This window comes from Erythrolamprus reginae, chromosome 3 (assembly GCF_031021105.1).
Source record: "Erythrolamprus reginae isolate rEryReg1 chromosome 3, rEryReg1.hap1, whole genome shotgun sequence".
Classification (NCBI taxonomy): domain Eukaryota; kingdom Metazoa; phylum Chordata; class Lepidosauria; order Squamata; family Dipsadidae; genus Erythrolamprus; species Erythrolamprus reginae.
Window position 1 is genome coordinate 251173989 of NC_091952.1, and position 18781 is coordinate 251192769.

At 40.4% G+C, this 18781-nt stretch overlaps 1 protein-coding gene across 1 annotated transcript; it reads left to right on the top strand.

Moving 5' to 3' along the window:
• Nucleotides 1-8645: 8645 nt before the first annotated feature.
• Nucleotides 8646-17268, top strand: LOC139166014 (proto-oncogene Mas-like). The gene is made up of 4 exons (XM_070749275.1): nt 8646-8723; nt 11373-11478; nt 13863-13920; nt 15964-17268. Exons 2-4 carry the CDS (start codon nt 11421-11423, stop codon nt 16964-16966), a joined length of 1119 nt encoding a protein of 372 aa, XP_070605376.1. The 5' UTR covers nt 8646-8723; nt 11373-11420; the 3' UTR covers nt 16967-17268.
• The last annotated feature ends 1513 nt before the right edge of the window (nt 17269-18781 follow it).

Genomic DNA, 18781 nt, shown 5'->3' on the forward strand with positions numbered 1-18781 from the left:
CAGGGTGCTGTGATTGCCACATCAGAATGAAGCAACGAAGAGAATTTTCTCAATGAGACAACCTCTATTGTATTGAGATCTCTCCTTTTATTGTATTTCACTTTTCCTGACATGTGGTACAGAATAACCAATTCGCAAGCCCCACATACATTAAACCATCCTCCAACTACCATTCACTCATGCACTGTATAAGGCAACCTCTTCGTGACTTCCCTATAGATAATTAACGGAAGCTCCATTCTTTGCCTTTTCCTGGATTGTGTGTTTACTGGTGATTGGCAAAGGAATGAGAGTAAGGCATATATTTCCTTATATGGAAGTTAGCTATAGGTTTTCTTCATGTTGTATATCAAGTTAATTATTTTCCACGTGGTCATGGATTCTGCAACTTGCTTACTCAGCCTGGATTTTGCTGCTTTTCATAGAGGAAGAATAAGGTTTTATTCAGCACCCAATTAGGCTAAAACATCACCCTCCAGCAATATTCCATCCCAAATTTCAGTGCCTATAAACCTAAGATTACAACAGTTGTCCTTCTGGAACTCTGTTCTGTTCTGCTGGGCTCTCTGTTGGAAGGAGCCTCCTGAAAATTCAAGGATACAAATTTCAGAAACACAGACGTTTGAAAATTCAAAACAATGTTTTTATCACAAAATGCAAAATAAACAAAGCACTCTTTTTGTATGGCAAAGAGCATTCGTCCCAAAACAACCAGGTAGTCTGTACAATTTTCCTTAAGCAGTCATTAAGTACTTAGCTAGCAGCTGTGAAGAAACTTCACACCCCTTCTTCTTCCAACAAAGGGACACACACACACACACGTTGCTCTGCTTTGTTTTCAAAGGCGTGAAAAAGCAACAAAGTCCAGAAGACACAGGATTCCTGACGAACTCCGATCAGATATTCTTCCACAATGGCCAAACTCACATGCTGCTATTTATAGCAGCAGCCCTAATTACTGGAGCCCCACCCAAACACAGGTGGCCTCCCTTATTTCCTGTAATATGTTCTTACTTGGTCTCTTCTGCGCATAATTCTGTGCTTGCGTGGGTCCAAAATGTCATCATCTGAATCAAAGGAAGATAAGGGAGATTGACTGCCTGGGCTGTGTGCCAAGCCCTCCTCTGCCGAGTCACTCCCACCTTCTTCTTCGTCCGAGGGAACTAAACTCTGAACTGATTCTGTCGGCAATAACACAGGCCTGTGACATGTTGAATTTCTCCCTGCATCCACCTCCCCATTCCCTGGGGCAGGAGCTGGGGCAGAGCCAACCACAACATCCACATCTCCACATAGGATCTATGGTGTTCAATCAGAGTGACCATTGGGTTCTTGGTCACCTCTCTTACTAATGCCCTTCTCCCCTAGTTGCTTGGGTTGACTGGACAGCCAGCTCTTGGAAAAGTTCAGGTTGGGCCAAACTTCCATTTCAGAAGGCATAGAAACATGTCAGCAATGATCAAGCGAAACAAGAGGCACCTGAATTAAATTTCAAGTGTTGTTGTAAAGGGCCTGCATACTTATGCCTCTGACTATTCTAGATACAGGGGGTGGACAAAACAATGGAAATACCTTGCAGCTCTTCCATGGAATCCAGATTTGTGAAGCTCCCTTCGAACAGTTTTTGTGGAAACTGGGTTCTGTACGTGTCTATTGAGCTCTTCACAGCTGCTAGCTAAGTACTTAATGACTGCTTAAGGGAAATTGTACAGACTACCGGGTTGTTTTGGGAAGAGTGCTCTTTGCAATACAAAAAGAGTGCTTAGTTTATTTTGAATTTTGTGATAAAAAACATTGTTTTGAATTTTCAAACGTGTGTGTGTCTGAAATTTGTACCCTTGAATTTTCGGGAGGCTCCTACCAGAAAGCCCGGCAGAACATAATGCAGCCATTTTTGTACAGCCATTTTAATATTTTGGGTTTTTTTAAATAAAAATATTTTGTTATTTAATTCGAACATACAAACACACAAACATTTAAAAGCATGCTCTATCTGTATTAACAATATAACTTGTTCTGTCAGGCTCTCTGGTAGACTCCTCCCAAAAATTCACAGGTACAAATTTTAGACACACACACGTTTGAAAATTCAAAACAATGTTCTTTATAATGAAAATTAACTTAAACTAAGCCCTCTTTTGGTATACAAAAGAGCACTCGTCTACAAACAAACTGGTAATTTATATAAGTCCCTTATTAGTTCTGTGATACTTAGCTTGCAGCTGTGAGGTAATTCACAGTCCTTTCACAAAGTGAAACACACTTTGCTCTGGTTTAGTTTCAAAGCGGGGAAAAATCAGCACACAAAGTCAAAGTCAGTAAAGCAGTCACGAAACACAAGGATCAGATAATCCTCCACAATGGCCAAACCCACAGGCTGCTATTTATAGCAGCCTCACTAATGACCACAGCCCCACCCAACCACAGGTGGCCTCATTTTCTTTGATAATAATCTCTCAGTTGTTGCCTATGTATCGCTCTCCGCATGCGTGGCTGTATCATTAATTCTTGTTCTGAATCCAAGGAGGAGCTAGATAATTGATCTCCTTCTGAGCTGTCTGCCCCACTCTCCTCCTCCCTGTCACTCATGTCGTCTTGGTCAGAGGAGCCTTCATCAGCAGATTCCACCGGGGGCAAAACAGACCAGCAGCATGTGGATGTCTCCCCCACATCCACAGTCCTTGGGGCAGGAGCTGGGGCGGAGCTAACCACAACAATAACTATTGTTTCACACTATATATTCAATTTCTATAAGCCATTTTAATATTTTGAATGATCTTCCTCACTCCTTTAGAGAAAAACTTTCATGTACAAAGCTAGAATGGTACTTTAGGCTCATAAAGCTATTGTGTTGCTCTGCCATTTGAGATTAGCTGTGGGTGCTCTAGGAAACACAGAAGACTGAAAGATAACAACCCTGACTGATGTAATTTTCTTTTTCCTGTCTGTGTGAGATATACCAGATCTTGAGATATCAACAAATGCTTGTTTTATTCTCTAAAATGCCTCTTAGAAATACATCTGCTGCTCTTATGTAGAGGGATCCCCAAACTTGGCAACTTTAAGACTTGTGGACTTCAGTCTCAACCTAAGCTACACTAAGATCCACCCAAATAATGCGGCACCCAAATTCAATTTTTAAAAAGTGAACTATGAACTCATTGAAGCCCATCTCTCAACATTAAACTGGCAAACTCTATTCTCTGACTGCAACACTACTGATGATCTCTACAACTCATTCTTGCTTGAAATGAAAATAATTATCAGACTTACTTCTTTCTTTCTTTCTTTGTTTGTTTGTTTGTTTCTTTCTTTCTTTCTCTCTCTCTCTCTTTTCTTCTTTCCCTCCTATCCCTTTTTCTTTCCCTTCCCTTCCCTTTTGTGGTGATGTTTTTGAACATCATTTCATATTGGAGATGATTGAGGAGTTTTCTTCCATTACATTTGTTTTGGTCACAGTGCTGTGTCCTAAGCTTCCCATTCTTCCCAAGATGAGAAAGCTTAATCAGAGGAGTTACCTCTCTTGGCTGAAGGCAAATATAAGGATCCAATCTAGGTCAGTCATGAGGACCAGAGGTTTAGTTTCCTCTCCTTCTATGCTTTGGGGTTGAATTCAAAAGTGAGAAAACAGAGGGGCTACAGGTCTTTTGAAGGTGATTCTACAGAGAGAATCGAATCATTCCTATCCAGGCCTTTCAATCCAAGCCTTCTAATACATATCCAATATATAATCAAGTAAGTGGAAGGCTTCGGGGTTCCACTCATGAGAAGTTCACCAAAGTCCTCTCCTCTTTGGGCAAAAAGTTGAAAGTATTTCTTCTTCAGATTTAATGAGAAATGTTTGGAAAGAGATACAGGAAGATTATTGCGAATCCAGTGCATGTGGTGGGATGTGTATGGTCATTGAAGGGACAGTATCCTTGCAAAGAAGCTAAAATGCAAACCTGCCTTGGGTTTTTTGTATGCACGAAGAGATCCACAGTAGACTCTCCTTATAATAGAGCATGTCTAACAGTTATGCACTTTAGTCTGACAAGATTCCTGACTAGGGGCAAGCAACAATAAATAAAATATTCAGAGTTTTCTGCATCATTCCTGCTTCCTTGCTCCTACACTTTCTTTTTAAAGGATATCATAGGTAAATAAATAGAAAGAATCCTCCTCAGCATCTTTTATTTATTTATTTTATTGATTGATTTTGTCCAATACACAATGAGGATTTTAGTGGGTATACACATAGTAAAATACATGATGAAGGTTATAGAGGAGATACTCATAGTAAAATATATCTAAGAAAGAAAAGAAGATCTAGGAATAGAACATATCAATGAAAGAATAGAAGAAGAGATATAGGAATAGAAGACAGGTATAGGAGATATAGGAGAGCAATAGGACAGGGGATGGAAGGCACTCTAGTGCACTTGTACTCGCCCCTTACTGACCTCTTAGGAATCTGGATAGGTCAACCATGGATAATCTAAGGGTAAAGTGTTGGGGGTTTGGGGATGACACTATGGAGTGTCTATGGAGTAATGAGTTCCACGCTTCGACAACTCGGTTACTGAAGTCATACTTTTACAGTCAAGTTTGGAGCGGTTAATATTAAGTTTAAATCTGTTGTGTGCTCTTGTGTTGTTGTGGTTGAAGCTGAAGTAGTTGCCGACAGGCAGGACATTGCAGCATATGATCTTGTGGGCAATACTGTACTTAGATCTTGTTTAAGGCATCTTAGTTCTAAACTTTCTAGGCCCAGGATTGAAAGTCTAGTCTCGTAGGATATTCTATTTCGAGTGGAGGAGTGAAGGGCTCTTCTGGTGAAGTATCTTTGGACATTTTCAAGGGTGTTAATATCTGAGATGCGATATGGGTTCCAAACGGATGAGCTGCATTCGAGGATGGATCTGGCAAAAGTTTTGTAAGCTCTGGTAAGTAGTGTGAGATTGCAAGAGCAGAAGCTACCTAGGATTAGGTTTACAACTCTTGAAACCTTCTTGGCTATGTTGTTGCAGTGGGCTTTGGCACTTAAATCTTTTGTTATTGGTATACCGAGGTCTTTAACCGAGTGGGGGTTATCTATGATAATTTGATTATTCAGTTCGTATTTGGAGTTCAGATTCTTTTTCCCAATGTGTAGGACAGAGCATTTGCTAGTTGAGATTTGGAGTTGCCATGTGTTAGACCACTCAGAAACAGCATCAAGGTCTTTTTGGAGAGTAGTTGTGTTATCGGTGGTGTTGAAGATTTTTACATCGTTGGCGAAGAGGACACAGTTGCTTGTGATGTAACCGCAAAGGTCTTTGATGTAGAGAATGAAGAGCGTTGGTCCCAGTATACTACCTTGGGGAACACCGCTTTTAACTGGGTTTAGTTAGGTTTACAACTCTTGAAGCCTTCTTGGCTATGTTGTTGCAGTGGGCTTTGGCACTTAAATCTTTTGTTATTACTATACCAAAGTCTTTAACCGAGTGAGAGAAGAATCTATAGAATCTAGGCATCTAAGGCCTAGATGGATACAAAACACTCTTATTAGAGTACTAAACTTCCGACCTTTTGGACAGCGGTCCTTGCCAGAAAAACAAACAGTACAAAAACATGTTTACATCCTGTATCAAGATGAAGAAATCCTATTGTTGAGGCCAATAAACATTCATAAACAGGATAAATAACTTGATGGATTAATCTAGAGAGTTCCAAGGAACTATGATGAAATTGGATGCAAGACAACCCCATATATGGACAGGAGGAAGGGGGTGTAAATTAGACATGAAACTACTATAAAAGATGGTTCTTGAAGTTAGGTACTTTACCTTTTTGAGTACACCTTTTGAGTGTCTTCAATTGGTCCCAATATGATACAGTGTTATCATATTGGTGTCTTTATGTTATGTGTTGATATATGTTATGTGTTGATATATGTTATGTTTAATAAATGTTTCTACCGTGTTTCCCCGATAGTAAGACCCCCCCGATTGTAAGACATATGGGGGGTTTCAGGGGGGTTGGCTAATATAAGCCATACCCCGAAAGTAAGACATATGTCTTACTTTCGGGGAAACACGGTACTAAAAGCAAGCGAGAGAGGCGTCGGAGCAGTTCGCGGTGGGGATAAGGACTCCTCGGCCGGCAGAGGAAGTGCGGCGGCGGCAGCAGGCTCCGGAGGGAGCTCGGGCGGTGGCGAGAAGACGGGATTCCGAGTGCCGAGCGCCACCTGCCCGCCGTTCATGCCAAGGACAGGCAGCCCCAGTTCCAGCACCTCGGCCTGCTCACCCAGCCTCTTGCCCGGCGGGAAGAGCAAAGGCGGCGGCGGGAGTAGTGGAGGCGAGGCGGAGAAGAAAGAAGCGGCGGATAGCTGGCAAGGCGCCGACTAGAGGGCTGGACCCCGCCGCTTTGCCGCCGCCGCCTTTGCCTCTTGCCCGGCGGGAAAGGCGACGAAAGGGGCTATCGGGTCCCTTCCAATTGCCCAGCCGGCGTCGCCTTAGTCAGCAGCGGAAAAGCAAAGGAAGCAGCAGGAGAAGCGAAGTTCTTGAATGGTGGCGGCGGCCCTTGATCGCAGCCGATGAGGTTCGGCTTTCTTCGCTTCTCCTGCTGCTTCCTTTGCTTTTCCGCTGCTGACTAAGGCGACGCCGGCCGGGCAATTGGAAGGGACCCGATAGCCCCTTTCGTCGCCTTTCCCGCCGGGCAAGAGGCAAAGGCGGCGGCGGGAGCGGCGGGGTCCAGCCCTCTAGCCGGCGCCTCGCCAGCTATCCGCGGCTTCTTTCTTCTCCGCCTTGCCTCCACTACTCCCGCCGCCGCCTTTGCTCTCCCTGCCGGGAAAGGCGACGAAAAGGGCTATCGGGTACCTTCCAATTGCCCGGCCGGCATCGCCTTAGTCAGCAGCAGAAAAGCAAAGGAAGCAGCAGGAGAAGCAAAGAAAGCCGAACCTCATCAGCTGCGATCAAGGGCCGCCGCCACCATTCAAGAACTTCTGCGAAAGACGCAGGAGCGGCGGCGACGGCGGAATGCTGCTTGAACCGCCCCCGCCTTCTGCTTAAAACCCTCGGTTCGTGCCTTTCCTGCCCGCCTCCACTCACCCGCGCTTCTGCCACTTCTAGATTTTATTTATTAAATATTTTAAAATAAGAAATTAAAAAATTGCCCGAGACAATATAAGACATACCCCCAAAGTAAGACACAGTGGGGCTTTTGGGGGTAAAAAGATAGTAAGACACTGCCTTACTATCGGGGAAACACGGTATGATATATATATCATGTGGTCTTTTAGCTTTTATTCTCATGGTCTGGGGAATTTTTTTAACACCGAGTGGGGGTTATCTATGATAATTTGATTATTCAGTTCATATTTGGAGTTCAGATTCTTTTTCCCAATGTGTAGGACAGAGCATTTGCTAGTTGAGATTTGGAGTTGCCATGTGTTGGACCACTCAGAAACAGAGTTCAGGTCTTTTTGACCTGTTATCGGTGGTGTTGAAGAGTTTTACATCATCGAGTTTTACATCCCCATAAGGCCTGGAGACCTATTGCTCCTTTCAGGAATCCTCTCCTTCCAGCTATAAAAATGGCCTTTCAAGATTTTGACTCTTCGGTTAAACCAATCAGAACAAAAAGTGCATTTGGTCAAAAATGTACAGGAAACAGCAATATTTGCACACAAAACAAAATTCGCAAAATGATAGAAGCTTGCACTGTTTCCTGGAATCATTTGCTGAGCAAGCTACTCAGAATCACCTTATCAGTGATATCAGCAGCGTATCAATTTAATAAATAATAAAAGGAAATTGCTGTCACATTGAACAATTGCTGCCATAAGATGTTCCTTTCCTTTAACGCCATAGTTCTCAACCTGGAGGTCAGGACCCCTTTGGGGGTCGAACAACCATTTCACAGGGGTCGCCTAAGATCACGGGAAAAGAACAAATTTCCCATGGTGTTAGGAACTAAAGCTTCTATTCTGGCGCCTTGGAACATATTTTTACAATCCGACCAATCAGACGATTACAGTGGGGGGGTGTCCCTCTGACCTTTCTGCCAATCAGCTTAAAGCTCTGTTGGGAGAATTGGCACTAGACTTATGGTTGGGGGTCACCACAACATAAGGAACTGTATTAAGGGGTTGCGGCATTAGAAAGGTTGAGAACCACTGCTTTAACGGTACTGGAGCGTGGGTGGTGGTGGCTCTATTTGCTTTCCCTTCCAATTTGTATTGGGATGGAAGTGCATATTTTGTGTGCTCACTTCTCTCACATGGGAGCACGTGTCACTTCATTGAAATGAAGGGTTTTTTGCAATCCGTGATGACCAGTGGACCGTTTAGGAGCGTGGACAGCCAGCCATTGCTGCCGGTTTGACAAGCCGTGACAAATTTCCACTACAGGTTCTAAAGAATCGGTCTGAACCAGCACTGTACTGGAGTTCAAGAATTTGATGTCCAGAATAAGTTGCTTTTCTTTCAGGTCCCTTCTGGTTGTTTCTTCTTTCAAAATCTGATTGCATCTCTAACCACTTATTTTGCATATTGTGTGTGATAACACTTAAAAATGCAGAACTTAGAGAAGAATATTGCACAAGTTTACTGAGAAAGGTTGCAGCTTGACCTGGCTCACTTATCCTTTTCGACTGTACTTGCTTCAAGTGAAAGTCAACGGGACTCACAGCAAAGAGATCTTGTCCTTAGATTGTGGGAAAGACCTGTTGGTCCTTCTGGAGAGTCTTTCTATCATTACCAGGTATGGCTGTAATAAAGACAAAGCTCGTGTTGTGGTAATTTGCTATTTCTAAAATACTCCATTTGGGATTCAGGCTAAGTTGATCCTAGGTAAAGGCAGGTGTAACAATCTCCGGCTTGGACTAGATGATCTTTAAAGACCCTTCCACCTCTGCTAGTCTGGTGGAACATTGGGGTGTTATCAGATAATTCCACAGGTAGAACTCGCTTTACTGCAGAACAGCAGAAAAAGCAATTGCTACCAATCTGCCTTCCACTGACGACATGTATCCTGCGCGAGTCAAAAAGAGGGTCGTGAAAATATTTACAGACCCCTCATATCATGGACATAAATTGTTTTAACTCCTTCCCTCAAAATAATGCTGTAGGGCAGTGCACATCAGAACAACTAGAGAAGGACAGTTTTTTCTACCATGCCATCACTCTGCTAAGCAAATAATAATTGTTGTTGTTGTTATTGTTGTTGCTGCTGTTGTTCTTGTTATTGTTATTACTGTTGTTATTATTGTTATTATTATTATTATCTAACAATACAACATAGCATATTTATGTATTTATGTATTTATGTATTTATTTATTTATTATTCATCCATCCATCCATCCATCCATCCATCCATCCATCCATCCATCCATCCATCCATCCATCCATCCATCCATCTATCTATCTATCTATCTATCTATCTATCTATCTAATTTATTAGATTTGTATGCTGCCCTTCTCCGAAGACTCGGATGTGGTCACTATGCTAGATTTCATATTTCATCACTAGTCGGGCACTTCTCAAGCACCTAGGGCTGTGTGACATAGTGGTGAATTATGTGTGCTGTTCCCAGTAAATTCTTATTCTTGTTCTTGTTCTTATTATCATCATTATTATCATTGTCATTGTCATTGTTATCATTATTATCATTATTATTTGGATCTGTATGCCGGCCCTCTCTGATACTCCCACAACACTGACAAATTATTTACTAAAATTGTATTACTATTTTTTCTTCTCATCCTTTCTATTACCTACATCCTTTTCTACTGATGACTATAGCTTTGTTGCTTGTATGTTTATGAATTAGAATAGAATAGAATAGAATTTTATTGGCCAAGTGAGATTGGACACAAAATAAATTTGTCTTGGTGCATATGCTCTCAACGTACATAAAAGAAAAAGATACATTAGTCAAGAATTATGAGGTACAACACTTAATGATTGTCATGGGGTGAAATAAGCAATGAAGAAACAATCAATATTAATAAAAATCTTAGGATACAAGCAACAAGTTACATTTATATTGTTTTACTAGTATGATTTTGATTGCTTATTTAGCATCCAATGACTATCACAAAGTGCCATGTCTTATGATTCATGAGGAATGTATTTATGACTATGATCGTGATTTATCACTTATATTTTTTATGTACACTGAGAGATTATGCACGGAAGACAAATTCCTTGTGTGTCCAATCACACTTGGCCAATAAAGAATTCTATTTGATTCTATTCTAACTGAGAACCCAAGAAGGTTCTTTCTTTTTTGTAATTTTTTTATTTTTCTCCATATCAGAAACACACATAACATCAAATATATCTTAATATGCATATATTATCACTTAAAAACAAGAATACAATAACCTAAATTATATTCCAATTTTAATTTTGTTATTTAATCTACCTCAATATTCTTTCTCTTCACTCCCCTCTTTCTATCTCAGGTGGCTACTCCACCTCTATTACCTACTTTCTTGTATCTTCTCGCCCCTTTCCTACTACAATCTCTTCCTCCTTCCCCCTTCTCTACGTCCCCTTCTACTCTCTCTCCTTTCTCTCACTACCTCTTACACTTTCTCTCCACTTTCCTACCACCATCTCATCTTCCTTCTTTCTTGCTTCTCTATGTCCTCTTCTACTCTTTCTCCTTTCTCTCCTTCTCTCCTATTTCCTCTAACACCCTCTAAATCTGGATAATTCTAATTACATTTTTTAAAATTATTATTTTTCTCCCCACTGAAAACATGCATAGCCTATCATATACTGTACTTCAATACAGCTTAATAATCATGCATCATCTATTAAATATAACGATGAATACTTGTTTATTTCATATCTGTTACTCTTGGTATATGTCATTAATCTCAACAGAATATGGAGATTAACAGAAAGCAGGATGTTTTCAAAGAAAATACAAAGGAAGTCCAGTTGACTTTTGTGACTACCATGATTTGGATGATTAAGAATTTTCATAGTCATTAAACTCAATTTCTATCCATTTTTTCCCTGATTGGTATGAGTGACACCAGTCTTCTGATCACTGACTCCAGTAAAACTTAATATGTTTTTACGAGTTCTTTTCTCATGTTATGAATTGATATTAATTGAAAAACAGGCCCATTTTTTGGAAGATTTTTTCCCCATTTTTTTTTCTTAGGGTTACTGTAATGTATTCCTGATTTTTATTGCATTTGGTCTCAGACTGTAAATACATTTTGTGGCTCCACTGAAAGTTAGGAAGGGCCCACCTGTTTTGTGTGGATGGCACACCCAATAATGACTTGGAATTCTCCAAGAATACAATTTATTTCAACTATTTTGACAATCAAAAGAACAGTCAATTTTGCTTTTTTAAAAATAATTGTACTTCCCTTTAAATTACAAAGCTCCAGGGCGTGAACTCTTCTAAGCAAGCAAACAACACATTTTGCACAATGGAACAGCAATTTAATTACTCAGAAGAGGAGGACTTCCTGAAAACAATATTAGACAGTATGTAAACTTTCTTTCCTTTGTGGGTTCTACAGATAACAAAAACCTCAAGGGTTGCAAATGCTTTCTGAGCTGATTCCAAAATTGAAAGTCTCTCACAAAATCATGAGTTCCTGTTGTCCTCTCTCTCCTGAAAACGTTCAGAGGGCGCTTTCACAAAATGGCTTCTGATAGGCTTTATTTATTTGATTCATATGCCGCCCCTCTCCAAGGACTCGGGGCGGCTTACAACATATCGAGAAACACAATATACAGTACAGATATCTAGAATCCAATTAATTTAGCTAATTAAATTTAAACACCCTAATAGCATTTAAAATTCACTCATTCCCATTCAACAGCAAACATACCTGCACTCGTCGGTCAGGGGACTAGACTCTAATGGCCCCCAGCCTGGCAATACAGATGAGTCTTTAGATTCTTACGGAAGGTGAGGAGGGGCAGTCCAAATCTCTGGGCCCCACAGAGAAGGTTCATCCCCTAGGCCCTACCGAGTGACATTTTCTAATTGATGGGACCTGGAGAAGGCCAACTCTGTGGGAGCTAACCAGGCACTGGGACTCATGCGGAAGAAGCAGTTCCACAAGTAACCTGGTCCGATGCCATGTAGGACTTTATAGGTCTTAACCAACACTTTGAATTGTGTCCAGAAACCAATTGGCAGCCAATGCAATCTGCGGAGTGCTGGAGAAACATGGGCATAACTTGGGAGGCCCATAACTACTCAGGCGGCTGCATATTGCACAATTTGAAGTTTCTGAGCATTCTTCAAAGGTAGCCCCTTGTAGAGAGCATTGCAGAAATCAAACTTTATTCATATGCTAAATCTAATGGATAATTTAAGAATATCAAAACACTGACACCTGTCACTTCCCGAAGGCCACATCCTCCCAGAATTGTCCATTGGAAGGACACAAGAGATCAAATCAATGCCTGTGTTCTTCTTTAATTAGAAAAAAAATAGAACCCAAAAAGCATTTATGAAAAGGAAGGAAAGATGGGGGGGGGGGGGTGTTAGACAGAGATAGTTTCATTTTCAAAGGGAACACATTTTTTAAAAATATTTTGAATTAATTATCAGTTAAATAATTCTGTGGCAGCTTAGAAGATCACAATGATTTTTGGCTAATGGTCATCTGGATAAGGGCTGTAAAAAAAATTACTACCATTCTGTGATTGTGGCTTATTTTGTGGGTGTAAGTTGACGGCCATATGACCAGTTGGGAATGGCTTGACGATCATGTGACCAGGGTGACTTAAAGGTCATGTGACTGGCTTAAAGGTGGTCAACTTGACATCACTCACGTCAAAGGTTACGGTTAGGGTGCCTGGCGTTTTCTTGCATCAAAGAGATACAATTTCCCTATCTATTTTCTATTACTGAACATCCAAAATATATTATTTAATTCTACGTATATATGCCATATATGTACATACCCATTACACAAAGGCACACAAAAATATACATTATCTACTATATAAACTGTATGTGTGAGTACACACACACACACACACAGAGAGAGAGAGAGAGAGAGAGAGAGAGAGAGAGAGAGAGAGAGAGAGAGAGAGAGATCTTCTAAAATTATACACATTCAACCTCATTTACTGCTATAGGAAAAACATACACACAGCCCAGAAGAGAAAAAAAGAAAAAAAATTCTGCTGGTTCTGCATACCTGACCTTACCCAGAGGAGCCCATCACTGGGATAGGGGATAAAGAATCCAACTGGATATTATTTTATTTATATTTTTGGGAAGCAATGTCCATCTGGGTTCAGTTCCAAGTGGGGAGAAAGACATCGGAAACATGGAGGCTGATTGGAACGATGGTTTATTGATGGACAGAATCACATAGTTTGAGATCCTGGGCAAAGAAGGGGCATGATGCTGGGAGTACCTGGGTTTTATTCCCTCTGTTGGGCTTTGAATTTCAGCTTGTGTTCTGATTGGTTGTCAGAGTCCCATGTGGCCATGTAGGGATAACTTTGTAGGTTTTCTTTTAAGTCCCAGGCTTGGTTGACTCTTACTAGGTGATGATGTAATGAAAGGGCTTTGGGCAATTCCTACTATGACTCTGCCTGAAGGAGGTAGATCTTTGTTAACGTAAAATAGACTATTTCAAGGCCTTAATGTCCAATTAACAAAAGGGTGCTGAGTTTCTGCCTCCCTTTTAGATGAAATATTCTTCCCTTTTAATATTCCTAAAACATTTCATTTTTCTAGGAGACTGGTAGGTGCTAACTTCCTACAATATACAGTAGTGGCAAATGCCCGTTCAGAAAGAAACAAATCTGTGTGGATGAAGTTGTTAAAGCACATGAGCATTTTTTGCCGCCTGCTGTTATTGATCCAAATAAAGGATTTATTTTAATTGCTTCTTTAGGTGATGGGTCAATCCAAATACCACAACACTTCCCTCCTGTTTGGGAGGAATACAATTAGTAAGTATATTATGAAATAATTATTTTTCTTTGCAGGAATGGAGTTAGCCTTCCAGTTGCTTCATAATATTCCAAAAGGAAACTTGCTTTGGTGCTCTGCCCATTTTGAACAGGATCTCTTTCTTTTGAACGGAATCTCCTGTGATGGAGGTTGCTCAATTCTCCATGTAATCTCTCCACACAATCAGGAGAACATTTCAGCTTTGTTAGTCTTTGATGAAATCCATGGGATTTTCTTGATCATAGGACAACTGTCACATATTTACTTACTTACGGGACAGTCTCCTACCTCACGTATCGCAGCGGTTGCTTAGGTCCCACAGAGTTGGCCTCCTCCAAGTCCAGTCAGCTAAACAATGCGGAGTGGCAGGGCCTAGGGGAAGAGCCTTCTCTGTAGCTGCCCCAGTCCTCTGGAACCAACTCCCTCCAGAGATCCACACTGCCCCCAACTTACGTGCCTTTCACAAGGGTTTAAAAACTTACCTTTGAATATGAATGCCTGTTTTATATCTTGGAGGGTCTTAATATTAGTTTTATGTTGGCTTTCTCTAACTATATTTGTATTTTATTCTCTTTAGTCTATGGAGAGGGGCGGCATGCAAATCTAATAAATAAATAAATAAATTCTCACTTTTGTAAGCTGCCCTGAGTCTACGGAAAAAGGCAGCATAGAAAATCCAACCCAATAAATAAATAAATAAAATATACTGAACATCTATAGATCTTTGTCACTATTAGCAATAGCCATAGCAGTTGGACTTATATAAAGCCCTCTCTCAGCAGTTTACAAAATCATCATATTGCCCCCAACCATCTGGGTCCTCCTGTGACCCACCTCGGAAGGATGGAGTGCTGAGTCAAATCTCGAACAAGTGAATTTGAACTGCTGAACTGCAGTTTGCCATCAGCTGAAGTAGCCTGCACTGCTGCACTCTAACCACTATGCAACCTCACTCCTATTGGGTGTAGCAATTCTCCAATCTTGCAAGCAACTTTAATTTTATGGCTGTATTTACCATCAGGCGGTCAAAAAGGGATATGTGTTGATATGTTTAAGTGAAAAAAGTGTCTGTCTATCCTTATTGATGTGTGTATGTTTGCAGTATTGGGCTGACACTAGTACAGCTGGAATCCTCCAATCCATTAGCAGAAATGGCGATGAGTCTGTAATATGGTAAATGATTTAGCTTTACTAGATAAATGGTCAAAGCAATGGAAACTGCAGTTTAATGTTTCCAAATGTAAAATAATGCACTTGGGGAAAAGGAATCCTCAATCTGAGCATTGTATTGGCAGTTCTGTGTTAGCAAAAATTTCAGAAGAGAAGGATTTAGGGGTAATGATTTCTGACAGTCTCAAAATGGGTGAGCAGTGTGATCGGGCGGTAAGAAAAACAAGTAGGATGCTTGGCTGCATAGCTAGAGGTATAACAAGCAGGAAGAAGGAGATTGTGATCCCTCTGTATAGAGCACTGGTGAGACCACATTTGGAATATTGTGTTCAGTTCTGGAGACCTCACCTACAAAAAAGATATTGACCAAATTGAACGGGTCGAAAGATGGGCTACAAGAATGGTGGAAGGTCTTAAGCATAAAACGTATCAGGAAAGACTTAATGAACTCAATCTGTATAGTCTGGAGGACAGAAGGGAAGGGGGGACATGATCGAAAAATTTAAATATGTCAAAGATTAAATAAGGTTCAGGAGGGAAGTGTTTTTAATAGGAAAGTGAACACAAGAACAAGGGGACACAATCTGAGGTTAGTTGGGGGAAAGATCAAAAGCAACATGAGAAAATATTATTTGACTGAAAGAGGAGTAGATCCTTGGAACAAACTTCCCACAGACATGGTTGGTAAATCCACAGTAACTAAATTTAAACATGCCTGGGATAAACATATATCCATCCTAAGATAAAATACAAAAAATAGTATAAGGGCAGACTAGATGGATCCTGAGGTCTTTTTCTGCTGTCAGTCTTCTATGTTTCTATGTATTTCGCTAATAAGGACTGATTCTCTTTTTGTCTCTTTGTGTTTTCAGTATATGGAGCGAACGTATAATTCCTGTAAGTCGTGACCATGTTCCTGAATCGATTGACTTTCCCTTCAATACTACTGAAATTGTTTCAAATGTTTCTATAATACCAGAATTTTTTCCTTACGATCATCTATTTGATAATGTAACACGAAATCTTCTCAATGGCTTCATTGCCCTTATTTGCATTTTTGGCCTGGTGGGAAATGGAGCCACCATTTACCTCCTGGCCTTTTCCATTAAGAGGAATCCTTTCACCACATTCATCCTGAACCTCTCCATCGCTGATTTTGGGGTCATCACATCCCTCGTTATTTCAGCCATATTTGTGTCAGTGTTTACTCTGAGCCGCAGAACATACGTCGTCAATGCCTTTTTCTTATTATTTTTTGAGTTCTTTTCCTTCACGTATTCTGCAAGCCAGTTTCTGCTGACAGCCATCAGCCTGGACAGGTGCGTAGCTGTCCTCTTCCCACTCTGGCATCGTTGTCATCGTCCTCCATATTTGTCCACACTTGTTTGCAGCCTCATCTGGATCCTCTCCTTCCTGCTCTCTGCGCTGCACTTCATTCTCCACCAGACCAGGGCCTTTCAAAGTTCACCTGTGCTTTACCAGCTTATTGTGAATGGCTTACTTTGTACGCCTCTCATGGTTGCGTCTACTGTGATTCTCTGGATTCATATGAGGTCTAAGTCTCAACGCAACCAAAGGAAACTTCTCACCACCATCTTGCTGGCCCTCCTCTTCTTCCTCCTGCTTTCTCTCCCAATGAATGTCTTTTATGTCATCGAACATTTTCATTCTCCTAATCTTCTCCTCATGTCCTTTGGGATAGGATGTGCCACTCTCAACAGCAGCATCAACCCACTCCTTTATTTCTTAGTGGGGAGGAAGAAGGGTGGAAAAGGTCAGACCAGAGCATCTTACAAGGTTGCTCTGCAAAGAGTTTTCAAGAATGAGAAAAGCAGCCCAGAAGACCAGGAAGCCACGAAGGAAAGCCAGTTGTGAAGAAACATAAATATTGCATAATAAATGTATTATCCAACACATTTATTTGGCACATCATAAGTGTTTTTCTTAGCTTTTCTTTGCATATTAGCCTTTATCCTGGTCTCTGACCAAAATAAATGTTTAATTTGATTTGGGTTATGGACTTGGTTGCCTGTTTGTAGAAGGGAAGACTTCTTTTTCAAGGAGCTAAAGTTGAAATCAGCCTTGAGTCATTGGTGTGGAGAAAGAGGTTCAAAGGGGAATCTCTCTAAAACCTGAATAGTCTTTATCTGATACATATGCAGTATGTGCTTTACTCTGGCAAGATTCCTGTCTGCATGCAAACAGCAATAAAGAAATTGTGTTAAACAAATGGTTGTATTGGTCTTTATTTCCTGCACTTGACCAGTTGATGGTTATACCCAGCAACTGCATCGTGGATTATTTTCTTTGGGGAACTCTATGGCCAGAGGTAAAGGTTTACCAGCTTGGAAACAGCTCTTGGCATTGAAAGCCATCTGGGTGGTAGAGCACATGAAACTGCCAACATCAGCGTCAGTGAGCAAGAACATGCTGTATTTTGGGGGGTATAAGACACACCTTATACACAGAATGTAGCCCCACCCAGCCACACACACCCTTTGGTCTCCGCCTCCCAGCAATTTACCCCCTTGCAGCAAACAGAACAGAGCCTGATTAGCACTAGCAACTGATATCAGCCTCCCGGCCAACAGCTGATTCAACACAGGCAAGCCACGTGCAAGAAATAAAAATTAAACTGGCTGCAAGAAGGCAAATTGCTGAATGAGAGAGAGGCAGATTTTTATTTTCTGCTGAACTGGATGCAAGGAGGTAAGTCGATAGCTATAAAAGTCTGTAGACTGTTCCAAATAGACTTATTATTGAATTATTATTTTTAAAAGACTGCTTTATTATTGTTCTAGAGAACTTAAGAAAATGAGGAAGCTTTTTAAAATAAATGCTTCATCTGTAGAAGCCCAGTGCTGTTGTATCTTCTTTTAAATAGCAGTGAATATGTATTTCCAGAAAACCACATTAATTTTAAGTATAATCTGAAATGTAACAGTGTCATGTTTTACCATGAATAGAATGGGATGGAATGGAATGGAATGGAATAGAATAGAATAGAATTTTATTGGCCAAGTGTGATTGGACATACAAGGACTGGAACTACTAGGATTCTTGTTGTTGAACAAGGAATCACAAAGTGCCTCATTTAATTTTAACAATGATTAACGAGTTCAATTCTAGGTTCAAATGTGGTCCTTAAGTCAAGTCAATGGCTAGCTGTAATATATCTTGTATTATTTATATTCCATTGTGAACCAATCACTAATGATGAACACAAAATTTAATTTTTCTCCTTTTTTTTAGTTTGTATTACCTTGAACTGTTTTTAAACAAGATTAAAGGATATTTTAATAGAAAAAATGTAGGTTTTACTTGAAAATAATGGGATATACAATATGCATATTTTGGAGGATTGCAATAAACAGATTTTAACAAAGTTGCACCAAATGACTGAGACTTACTGGATAACGTTTGATTTCTAAAATCTGCAGTGCCTATTTTTGATTCATAGGATAAGATTTTTACTACTCTCTTGGCATTAACAAATACAATTATTAACAAGGGTCATTATAACACAGACACCACCATCTATGCAACAATTTTCCACACTATAAGTATGAACTTGGTTGTTGGCTTTGCAATCATTTTGTTGCTTGATTTTATCTGATGTGATACAGGGGAAATTTCTGCAAGCCAGCAACTAAATACTCCACATTTCAGTCCAGAACTAAATAAATATAT